At 44.3% G+C, this 13,038-nt stretch overlaps 1 protein-coding gene across 1 annotated transcript in view; it reads right to left on the bottom strand.

Annotated features, from left to right (window-relative positions):
* Positions 1-4,452: 4,452 nt before the first annotated feature.
* Positions 4,453-13,038, bottom strand: part of DCBLD2 (discoidin, CUB and LCCL domain containing 2) — a 95,853-nt gene continuing 87,267 nt past the window's right edge. The window contains exons 15-16 of the mRNA XM_069761014.1: positions 8,676-12,395; positions 4,453-7,653 (exon numbers count right to left, since the gene is read on the bottom strand). Coding sequence (XP_069617115.1) covers positions 11,959-12,395 — 437 coding nt within the window. The 3' untranslated portion in view covers positions 4,453-7,653; positions 8,676-11,958. The remainder of the gene's footprint in view (positions 7,654-8,675; positions 12,396-13,038) is intronic.

The raw sequence follows: 13,038 nt of genomic DNA, 5'->3' as shown, positions 1-13,038 counted from the left end.
GCAAAAGGATATTTTGACTCCATGGGCTTTTGCCCTGTAAATCGTTTATCTGGACAGATCCTGTGAGATTCAACGTTTTATTTAAATTTGGGATGAGTTGCGAACACTCTGAGCTCGCTTGGTCCTCTTAAGACACAGCATGATCCGTTTTAGATAAAAGGTTCCTCCTCAAGATTCAAAGCCTTATTCACTGACTCAATTAGAGAGTCGAGAGTCTCCTGATCGTGATGAAATTCCTGATCTAGGGATGTGTCAGAATCATCCTCTGAAACAGGTTGAATGGAAGGGGAGCGAGAAAAGGAGCTCTCAGAACCCAAATCCCGGTGATGGTCTGGGGATATGGCATGAGTCCTTTTCCTGGAAGGGTGAGAGCTCCTTGGCAAGGTACAACCCCTGGAGTACGAGGGGTTCTGGCGATCGTAAGCGTCGTCCGTAATAGTGCCCTGGTTAGAGGAAGGGTCTCGGAACGAGTCTAATGCTTTGGGCAGGGATGCCATAGACCAGGTAAGGGAGGGAGCCCACTCAGGGGGACTAGGCTCACTGGGTTCAGTATCAGTAACAGGTGGTTCCTGAGCAGTCACCGGTTCACAAGCTGTGCACAATGCAGTATTGTGACCCCGGGGTTATGACACCTTACAAGAGGTACATGTAGCGAAGAACAGTGTGGGTTGTCCCAGACTTTTTGTGAGGCTTTGATTGAGGCATAGCATAGCATTGAGGAGAGTGCTTACTAGCAGGGGAAGGGTTAGGCTATGTTTCTGCAGCTTTCCCAGGTCCTGTGTCTTGAGTCCCCAGGGGAGGTCCGCAGTGTATCACAGAAATCGCTAGTCCTGAAGGCTGTGATTCAAAAACGGCTGGAGCAGCGCTGCAGCATCAGCCCTGTAGGTGTCCCAAGATGGCAACCGAGATCAGGAAGTGAGAGCACTTCTCAGGGAATGAGAAGCGCCAGAAAGAGTGGGCGGCGGTAATTGCCGGTGGGCGTGGCCAAAACTCTGGCCTGTATGAAGGAAAAGCCGGGGACTAAATTTTAAACCTGCGGTTGCGGCCTGCAGCGCCACGACCGCTATTAGCGCCATCCTTAAGCCACACTCCGTCATTGAACTGTCGCACTGCGGACCAGCCACGGACCAGGGCTTTAAGGAGCGGACCTCCCATACCCCGGGGACCAGGACCCCTCAGCACCTCGGCCCCCACAGTGTACTCACGGTAGATGCGGTGGGCCAGTGCTCAATCCACCGTCGCCATAGTCAGGGAGGGGGTGGAGAGCTTCTGCGGCGTCATCCGCTATAACAGTGGTGATGCAGTGGGGGGCTGCACGGACGCCATACATATTATGTCCGGCTATGCACCTGGCTCCATGAGAGGTAGATGGAGGGCTACTCCATGTGGTCGCCTGCTATGGAGGGGGGAGATAGGAACGCAAAGGAACCGTCGCCCTTAAGGTGAGCTCAGGGCTGGCATCCAACGGTGCAGGAAAGGATACGGGAGGGACGCTCCACGTACTTGCCTGTTGATTGTTCGAGGGAGATCGGAACCTAGAAAGGATCTGTCACCCCTGTTCGCTCAGTTAAAGGAAAAAAATAGAATAAAAAGTAAGAAACTAAAAAAGAACAACGGTGGGGTCTGAAGGCAGACCCAAGTGTTTCCTACAGCAGGGGTGTCAAACTGCATTCCTCGAGGGCCGCAAACCATGCGTGTTTTCAAGATTTCCTTAGCTTTGCACAAGGTGCTGTAATCATTATGTGTGTAGGTGATCAAATTATCACCTGTGCAGTAAAAGGAAATCCTGAAAACATGACCTGTTTGCAGCCCTTGAGGAATGCAGTTTGACACCCCTGTCCTACAGACACTAAGCAAGGACTGGTTTACTTAGAGCCAGCAGGAGGGTGTATACTGCAGGGGAGGAGCTATTCTTTCTGTATTTGCTTAGTGTCCTCCTAGTGGCAGCATTATAATACCCATGGTCCTGTGTCCCCCAATGAGGCGTAGGAGAAATTAAACATGAATAGAATAAGACTGTATTTAGAAAATCACGCTTTGAAGTATGATCTTAACTTGAATCCCTGCACAAATGTAACCAAGAACACATGCATTTTTTGAAAAATGTATAACCGGTTTCCCAAAATCGCCCATCAAAATGTAGCCTGTACAAATCTGAACAAAATGGTGCTTCACTCATCTTAATTCTAGTTCTAGCCAGATATATGATTAACAAATATAAAATCATACAAGCCCAAAATTCAGGCTTTAGAAATCCATAAAAAATGTTTTTAATGAAGTTTAGAATGTTTATCTTCTCTTAAATTCACTAAAGTAGCACTTCAAAAACACCAAAGAAAATAAATATCTTAAGATGTCAGGTGAAAAAAAAAAAAAAAAATCAGATTTGGATCAGTTGAAATGGAATGACCCTATCATTGACAGGACACACTATAGATAGGATATCAATATTCTAAGCCAGCAAAACCACATTAAAGCCGCTCTTTAACCCTTCCCACATAGGAGTGTAACTGTACGTCTGGCACTGGGGTGACTTAATGTGAAGGAGACTCCGGAGCGGAGCTCCCTCAACAGGCGGCTGATAGCAGCCATCTATTTATATAATTACTAGTGATGAGCGAATATACGCCTTACTCGAGAATGCTCGGGGGTCCGAGTATTTTTTAGTGCTCGGAGATTTAGTTTTCTTCGCCACAGGTGAATGATTTACATCTGCTAGCCAGCATAAGTACATGTTGGGATTCCCTAGCAACCAGTCAAACCCCCACATGTACTTATGCTGGCTAACAGATGTAAATCATTCAGCTGCGGCGCTAAAAACTAAAACTCCGGGCACTAAAAAAATACTGGGAGGACATCCAAGCGTGCTCTGGAAATCTCGAGTAACGAGTACATTCGCTCATCTACTATATAATTGTCTAAGGGTCACTTCCGTCTTTCTGTCTGTCCTTCTGTCATGGTTATTCATTCGCTGATTGGTCTCGCCAGCTGCCTGTCATGGCTGCCGCGACCAATCGGCGACGGGCAGTCCGGAAGAAAATGGCCGCTCCTTACTCCCCGCAGTCAGTGCCTGTCGCCCGCATACTCCCCTCCGGTCACTGCTAACACAGGGTTAATGCCAGCGGTAACGGACCGCGTTATGCCGCGGGTAACGCACTCAGTTACCGCCGCTATTGACCCTGTGTTGTAAAAAATGTAATGTTAAAAATAAAAAAACAAAACAAAACCTGCTATACTCACCCTCCGTAGTCGCACGCGCTGGCCGCCATCTTCAGTTGCAGGTTCCGGTGGCAAAGATGGTATGGGAGAAGGACCGGCCATGACGTCACGGTCATGTGACCGCGACGTCATCACAGGTCCTGCGCTCATACCAACCCTGGGACCGGAAGCTGCCATGGACTACAAGGGGCCCTCGGAAAGGTGAGTGTATGTTTATTTTTTAACCTGTGGCAAACCTGGCTGGGCAATATACTACGTAGCTGGGCAATATACTACGCGGCTCTGTGCTGTATACTACGTCACTGGGCAATATACTACGTGGCTGTGCAATATACTAAGTCACTAGGCAATATACTACGTGGCTGCGCAATATACTACGTGGACATGCATAATCTAGAATAACCGATGCATTAGAATCGGGCCACCATCTAGTCACTAATAATTACCTTAAATTGTCTGTCATCCACTTCTGTCTGGACGTCCTCGAATCCCACAATGCACCGCACCCGGAAGTACGCGACCGCCATACTGAAATACCCAAGTGATGGGTATTTCAATATGACACCCGCTGGTGGTACCAGTCTGTCCGTCGCTCCCTGTCTCCCTCCCGCTCCTCTCCGCAGCCCCCCCGTCTCACATCACTACTCCCGCCAACAATCCTAGCGGCGGCCATGTTGGCGGGACAGAGTGCAGATAACCATGTGAGCGGTGAAGAGCAGGTGTGGCAGATGGATCCCGGAGATGCTGCTCTCCACGCTGCTGATCTCGGGGCTCCAGAGTGCGGAGATGCAAGGAGCAGAGAGCGGCGGAGACAATGCCCCAGAGAAATACTGTATACTATGATGGAGGCCCGATGCTATAGCATCGGGAGGGTTGCTTTGCAGCATGCCCCCATCGGCACGTCACCACCCTCCCGATGCGATAGTATCGGGTCTCCATCTAGCATTCCATAACCAGCATCTGTCCCTAACTGCCAGAGCTGCGCTCCGGCTGCAACTGTTAACCATTTAGATGGCACTGTCAATGACTGTGGCATTTAAATGAAGTCACAGCCAGTGTGTGCTCCTACCCTCTTCAGCCCCTTCTGATGCAATCATAGGGAGACGATAAGTTCCTAGGATAGCCAGGGCTCTGCTAAATGCCTCATTTGCTGCCATCTTGGTCCTCCTATGAAGCTCAGTAAATGCAGAGCAAAATACATTTACAAAAGGTTTATACCAATTTAAAAACAAACACATTTCACAAAAGTTTTATTTTTATGTACATTTTTTTTTCTCCAAAAGACATAGAACTTTCTTCTTTTATACAATCTACAGTCTAACAACATATACAGATACAATGTGCCTACAGTACATGCGGATTTCAGACAAATTACATTCAGAGCACTGTGGATTTATATGAAAAATAGGAGAAGTTGTGTCCATTTTATGTGCCGATTCCAAGCAGATAAATAATACAAAAAACATCTAACATTTTGTAGCCATTATAAAAGTTATTACAGTGAACGCTTCTAATTGATGCAGTACCTGATTGAGTAAACGCAATCTATTCTGTTCACATTCAACACCAGCAGTATCGGATACAGTATTGTGATTGCCGATGACTGTACAGAAGTCCAGAGGAACCACATTTGCTTCGTTAAGGTTGCAGTACATTGGTCAGTGCTAAGTAGATGGGCTATAGAAAGCTGGCAAGGACAGGAAATGCATTTCAGCATGTGAACAAGAAAAGAAAAAAAAAAAAAGGAAAATTTTGGACTAAAGTTCAGAAAAGATATCAGATATTGTTCTATATTTGCATAGGTTACAATCTATTCTAACAGGACTGCAGATCTCTAAAAGCCAAAGTACTACGGTAAATGGATGGGTCTACACACAAGCACGACGGTCGTACCTGCCCATTTAGCCAGTTTGCTAGGATGGCAGCAATCGCCTATTTTTCGAGAATATCAGAATAGATCATTCTGTCCATAATCACAGCCAAAATGACTGGAGCTCGACAAGAAAAGCTCTGAATACCAGGTATCGTGTACAGGTAAGACAAAGTCATTACACAGTACACAGCTGGGACACATTTATAAGATTCTCAGCAGAGGAAAAAAAAAATTTCAAACATCCATTTCTGGAAAGAATTATGCAAAGGTCTATTGATTAAAATCAACTTTAAAATTAACGGTGTTCATTGGAAAACCCCTTTAAGCAATTTTAAAATGGTTTAAAATGAATCGTTCTCGGCAGCACATCTTCATGTGCGTCAAGGACATGTGCTGCCGAGCAGGACATGCGCGCAGAACAATCTATTATCGTTCAGTGAGTACAGGAAGTCTAAACAGGCTATTAAATCACATGTAAGAGGATCAATGTTCATTTTACGGTTGTGATTGTGTAATGTTAACGCACCCCAAGAATAGATTTTTTTTTCCTTTATCCAGGTCTCTGGGACCACTGACGAGGGGACAGTTTAGTAGAGGACAACCCCTTTACGCTTTTTTTGTCATGGCATTTTAGCTAAATTAACATACAATAAACACATTACAGTAACACGTACAGTATATCACGCCAGCACTTACCAGTGTTCAATCCACCTTCACAGAACTGTCCCGGTAAACATGAAGGGTCATATCATGTCAAGTGTGGGGCACAATTTGCATCATCTGCAAGCTTGATGCCCGGATTTGGGCATATTATATACCTTTACCTGATGTCCTAGATGAAAAGTATCCAACACATACAAATGTAATATAAGACATGGGTGTATGGATAAAGACCTTTAGTCCCGGGCTGGAATATCAGGTCCAGTAATAGTAGTTCAGGTATGTGCTTATCCGCATACACTGAGATCGAGACCAATAATAAAGGCATTCTTAACCCTAGAAAAAGCTTTACCAGTAATTTACTCAGGTTTAGTCTTCATTTGAGGGATCGTAATGTCCTTTTAAGTAATATAAGAAGCCCCATTTCCATGCATTACTGTAAATGCTGCTGTTCTCCTGAATCTGGCGTTTTACTTTTTTCAAATCGTATCACAGGGGGCTCTTGGAAGCCGTTGCGCAAAAAACAACAGCAATTGCGCCATTTAAACACTACTTTCAGAAGATTAGAGTGATGTTTAAATGGTTAACAGCAGTGATCGGTGCTCCGTTCCAGCTGCTGTTAACCATTTATCCCCCTCAATGACATATCTATATGTCAATTTGCTTTAGAGGTTTATTTACAGAAAAGGAGCCACATATCAGATATGGAAAAACTGAGAAACACAACACTAGTCAGGAGAACAGTGGCATTTACAACACGTTGTTATAAATATGTAATTTTTCAAGTGACAGGTCCTCTTTAAAAGAGTTATTCCCATCTCATCCCAGGTTGTCACTCAATATTGCACCTGCGCTCCATTCAATGCCTATACGACTGCCAAAGGTCTAATGCTGTGCTCTACTATGGTAGCTGGCAATCCCGCTGACAAAAGTGACCACTTGCTGACATAGGAAAGTGTAAGGTTTCTTCAAAGGGATTGTCCAGGTATACTCTGACATTTGCAGAGTTGTAACCATGTGCACGATGGTAAAGCTGCCAGGGGGACTTTTTGACGACAAGAATGTATTTATAAGTTGGACGCAGACCTGTCCCATGATAAGGGCTTGGTGTCGGCAACAATACCACCCAGCGTTGTGTCTATGTTGGAGAACATGCCTAGATAACCCCAGAAAGATTGGGCAACTGTAGTATTGGAAGTTTCTGAACTCACATCAAGTTTTTCTTTTGTACAGCCGTGATATACACTACTCACAAAAAGTTAGGTATATTTGGCTTTTGGGTGTAATTTCAGGATGATCCTAGAATGCACGCTAACCTTTTCAGGTGAACTTAATGTGACCATCTCTAAACTTTTGAATACACATGTCCAACTGTTCAATGTTTCAAAACTTTTTGCACAACTTGTAAATTTTGCCATTAAGCTCCTTGTTTGCGACCAAGAGGTGTTTGAGCCATGAATTGTGTAATAAATTTTGGGGTTCAATTAGAATTGGTATTAAACAGCCCCCTTCTTTGTGACGTTCACATTTTGACATCATGAGACCAAGATGACACCTAACAATTGATCAGCAGTACCTCGCTGTTGCGAGGCTTCAAGCTGGATGTCCTCAGACGGAAGTGGCCACTGATCTTGGAATCACAGTACGTCATTAGCAGGCTGCAACAGAGATTCCGAGAGACAGTCACAAAGGCAGAGACGTGAATATCCTTTAGCCGTATCCCTCACTGATGATCACTTCATGGTTAATGCTCTTTGGAACAGGATGATGAATGCCACACCACTCCAGGCATATTTAAAGGAGGTGAAAGGCACCCATGTGTCTCGTCAGACCATTCAAAACAGTTTGCAATCAGTGTGGTCTGTGTGATAAACGAGGGTACCGAACCACACCACCATGAGCTGGAGCATTGTCATCCATGAAGATGAAATTAGTCTTGCATGAAATTAGTCTTGTATGGGCCAGGGAGCATCTACGTTGGACAAGGGTCCAGTGGGCCTCAGTGCTGTTCACTGATGAAAGCGGATTCACGGTGAGCAGAAATAATGGCCGCCAATGATATTTGAGATGTCTAGGAGAGTGCTATGCATCAGTCACTTATCCCCAGGCAAGCCTTTGGTGGTGGAGTTAGTGTGGCAGGTGTGTCTAGTCAATACAGAACTGCCCTACACTCTGTGAATGGTGCAGTGACAAGCCACTACTACTTAAGGTACCGTCACATTAAGTGACGCTGCAGCGATATAGACAACGATGCCTATCGCTGCAGCGTCGCTGTTTAGTCGTTGTGTGGTCGCTGGAGAGCTGTCACACAGACAGCTCTCCAGCGACCAACGATGCCGAGGTAACCAGGGTAAACATCGGGTTACTAAGCGCAGAGCCGCGCTTAGTAACCCGATGTTTACCCTGGTTACCATTGTAAATGTAAAAAAAAACAAACACTACATACTTACATTCCGGTGTCTGTCGCGTCTCCCGGCATCAGCTTCCCTGCACTGTAAGCGCCGGCCGTAAAGCAGAGCGGTGACGTCACCGCTGTGCTCTGCTTTACGGCCCTGCGCTTAGTAACCCGATGTTTACCCTGGTTACAAGTGAAGACATCGCTGGATCGGCGTCACACACGCCGATTTAGCGATGTCAGCGGGTGATCCAGCCACCAAATAAAGTTCTGGACTTCTAGCTCCGACCAGCGATGTCACAGCAGGATCCTGATCGCTGCTGCGTGTCAAACACAACTATATCGCTATCCAGGACGCTGCAACGTCACGGATCGCTGTCGTTATCGTTCTAAAGTTGCTCAGTGTGAAGGTACCTTTAAACAACATTATTAATCCAGTCATTGTACCTTTGCATTAACAACACAGGCCTAATTTCATCTTCATGGATGACAATGCTCCAGCTCATTAAGGACGCATCATTATGGAACGGTTTGTGGAGACTAGATATCTCAAGTAGAGCGGCCATCACTTTCGCCAGACCTGAATTCCATAGAAAATCTATGGGATCAACTGCGTTGCCGTGTAGAGGCTCGTAACTCTGTTCCTGAAGGACAGGCCTCAGGTCATTGAGGTTCTGGGGGAGAGTGGGATGCCATGTCTCAGCAGACAATAACTCCACTTGTGAACAGCAGGAGACATTGTTGTCAAGCTGTAATTGATACTCAAAGCCACATGACAAGTTTTTGAGACGTCTTTTGTTGGGGTATTATACCCACCACTGTTGATGGGTTTTGTTTCAATAAATTGTTTGAGATGAGGAAATCACCATTTCTGCTTCTACTTAAATACCCTCGATGATAAAATATCACTGTAACGTGAACTTTTTACGTTTTATATAAATTTTCCCTGAAAGCAAATTATTCCTAACTTTTTGTAAGTAGTGAAAGTTTGTAGTGGCTTGGAAAAACTTAGGGCCTCATTTTTGAAAAGACACTTGATAAATCTGCCCCTTAGTGTTATTATTCTCACAAATTATACCACAACTTTTTTTTTTTAGTCAGGCCTATATAAAAAAAATAAATCAGATTTTATAATGACCACTGTGATATGAAACATCACAAACTGATTGCTGGGTAGCTGTGTTTTGGCCTCTGTTCAGGAGCACATCCACCAGGTTGCCTCCGATTACACAGCTCATGACAATTGTCCTTGCATAGAAGGAAAGGGCAAGAAGGATTAGCAGGACTCAGGTTATGTTCACATGCCACGAGACATCCACACAATATCTTCAAAATATGTGACCAAAATCCACGATTAATAAATGAGCTGCACTTAGACCCCAAACATGCGCGAAAATCTAAATTATTTCTGTAATGCTTGAATGGGATTTTTTAGAAGAACCATACTATGCTCCCCTCAGCCCTTATTGACATTTTGCCAAATACTGGGATTGCAAATTTTCAAGAAATAGATCTAGTGTGAAGACGATCACACCGTCCCTGAGGAAAATGGATTTGTATATACAGAAAGTTTTACCCAAAGTACGTAAATAAAAGTTTGGAAACGATTCCTTTCAAGTAAATGTCCTCAATATCCACCCCGCTCCGCACCTTTTTGTGCATTCTCTGCCGTACAGGAGCCATCTTTGAGCAGTTTGCTGGCCACAGGTTTTGCCCTAATTTTTAAAAGTGAATTTTAAAAAATTATCCCATAGAAACAGTGAAAATCCGGCTCTTATCAACCAGATCGCGATTTTCATTTCGCAACTTGATCAAGAAAAATGGCAGATGAATTTTGATTGGTCAGATGCCATTACCGGATATTGTGCAGTGATGGCGATTGGGCTACGGCAGAAGGAACCCGCAAGGATAAATTCCCAGAGGACGGTAGTTTTGATATATTGGAGCCATTTCTAAATTACTCTTCAGTGTTAGATGTCATTGCTGTGAATGGGACCACCTAATGTAATAGTGTGCAGTTCATAGTTGCACCATGTATTCCTTACATTACATTAGATGGCCTTCGGGTAAATTCTGGGACTAAACGATGGCTCAGATTAAAGACACCCCTCTACTCGCCAAATATCATCAATATAATTATTGCTGTTCTTATGCCAACTTATTGTAAAATGGGCCCCAGTTTAGCAAGAGGGGCATAAGCTTTGTCTAGCGCTGCCCAACAGATTCACTATCAATTGCTCCACAAAAGTGGCGTACATTTTAGCAAAATTGATTTTACTGCATGGGTTCCTGAAAGATACACCAAGTTCATGAAGGAAAATGTGTGGTCAGAAAAAGACCCACTGATTAAGTAAGGTTTTTGTTAACAATAGTGATGAGCGAATATACTCGTTACTTGAGATTTCCCGAGCACGCTCAGGTGTCCTCCGAGTATTTTTTAGTGCTCGGAGATTTAGTTTTCATCGCTGCAGCTGAATGATTTACATCTGTTAGCCAGCATAAGTACATGTGGGGGTTGCCTTGTTGCTAGGGAATCCCCACATGTAATTAAGCTGGCTAACAGATGTAAATCATTCAGCTGAGGTGAGGAAAACAATCTCAGAGTGCTAAAAAATGCTCGGAGGACCCCCAAGCGTGCTCAGGAAATCTCAAGTAACGAGTATATTAGCTCATCACTAGTTAACAAGTTTTTAAAAAATTTGTCAATGAAAAATAAAAAAAATTAAGTAATTTGGGAATTTTCCCACTGGAGATATTTTAGAGTCTTTTTCCTGTCCTTACTGGAAGAGTTTACAGCAGTTTCCTTATCCTCAGAGGCAGGATGACACTTCTATACACAGCTGATAGGGTCCACTAATCACAACAGGTGGACTCTGATCTCTTCATAAAAACCTTTGTCCACGATCATTAGATGCTTCAATACATAACAGAGTACGAGTCCATTCAATGTTGCTAATGTACATGTGAACTTCCTGAAAGTTCCTGGGGTCTAAAAACACCCCCAGTGGCAAAAATTGCAAAATTTAAAAATTTCCTCAAATGTGACCGGAATTTGCAAATTCTCGCCTGCTACTGTATCGCACTCTAGATTTTACCTGCACGTAAAACCTGCAGCTTTTCTGTGGAAGGGATACATAAGAGTTCAGTTCTAAAACCCGGACAATATTTTAAGTATGCACTAGCCCTGCAGACAATAAGGCAGGATCAGAACCGCTAAGAACTGACGTGCCACACATTTCATTCTTCAAATGGTTTTTAGCGGCCATTGTGGACAAAGCTGTGGTCACAGACTACATACTAACACCAGAGACGCAGAATGTAAAGCAAACCCCAAACCTATCACAGCATTTTTGAGTGTCGGGCGTGACGCGCACACTGGGGGGGCTGGCACAATTTCGGTGTCAAGCAGAGCTCAGTAGGATAAAACAGGCAGTAAATAAATATTGGAACGTCAGATACTGCAGCTGGAATAAAGATGACCTGAAGGCAAAAAAACCTACATTAAATAACACAATAAATGCTAAGTGGAAATCAGCACCAGAAACACGTTTTATAAAGCAGATCCCGTGAACTCCTCCATGAACCAGCGTTGCAGTCGCCCGCGCGCAGCTCTCGCCCGCTCGCCTTGCATATTCGTGCAGGAGATTTGGTTAAGTAGTTTAGTGTTTCTGTATAAAGCTCGTGAACAGTGGTTTGAACTTTTGATTTGTGACTACAATCTACTTATTTATGGACACACGATGCAACGTGCTCATAGAAAATAAAGCCATTTTGTTCAAATGAATACATACAAAAGTCTGCGCGCCTTCATTTACACTTCTGGAGGTACATCCTTGCTTGCTGTTGGCTGTGGCACCTGATAAACCGTCTCTTCTACTGCGCACGTCCCTGGCATCACTTTTGGCGTGTCATATAGTACCTGCGCGGATGAGGAACTGTCTGTCCTAGATACAAGCTTGTTGTAAGTCCCTACTAGGACAGGCGCCTGGCTTCCTGCCCCTTTAAAAGTAGAAGTTGAAGGCAAGCACATGGTCCCGGCAGGATGCGCTGACATTTCCATGATGATTGGTGTAGCATATTCCGGCCCACTGGTCGGCAGCGGCTCGGCGTAGGCATGGTAAATGTCCTTGTCTGGAGAGTTGTAGGAATCCAGATCGGCATACCCACCTTCTTTAATCTCCTCTGGTTTGAAGGTTGATCTCTGATGCAAGGTGCCAACTGCTCCCCCGACAAGGGGCTGGGCGTATTCTAAAAAAGTAAACAGTTTTTGGTTTCATTTATAAAGAACAAATTATTTTAGTGGAAATAAGGGCCTGTTCACATCATTTGGGCCACACATTTGAGACATCAGATGTTGCATCATATCCCTGGAAATTTGGGATTTAGACATACCCTGAACAGAACCATTAAAGTGGTATTGCCACCTCCAAGATCCTATGCCAATATGCAGTAGGAATAATAATATTAGCAAATACCTCCAATTGTTAGTAGTTGTAACCATGGATATCTAAAACTAATGTTTATATGCTCTTTACACTGTACTGAAACTGCCCTCACTAAAGTTTCTAATGTTTTACTAACCGCTAAATCTAATGGTCACTACTCCATGCTAATTCTCTTGGATCTCTCTGCAACATTTGACACTGTGGATCATCAGCTCCTCCTCAATATGCTCCGCTCCATCGGCCTCTAGGACACCGTTCTCTCCTGGTTCTCCTCCTATCTCTCTGACCGCTCTTTCACTGTATCTTTTGCTGGTTTCTCCTCCTCTCCCCCTTACTGCTGGGGTTCCTCAAGGATCAGTCCTAGGCCCCCTCCTCTTCTCTTTGTATACCGCCCCTAACGGACAAAAAAAAAAAAAAATCAGTAGATTTGGTTTCCAGTACCATCT

This window comes from Ranitomeya imitator, chromosome 3 (assembly GCF_032444005.1).
Source record: "Ranitomeya imitator isolate aRanImi1 chromosome 3, aRanImi1.pri, whole genome shotgun sequence".
NCBI lineage: Eukaryota > Metazoa > Chordata > Amphibia > Anura > Dendrobatidae > Ranitomeya > Ranitomeya imitator.
Note: the sequence above shows the minus strand (reverse complement) of the source record. Positions and strands in the feature narration are given on the sequence as shown.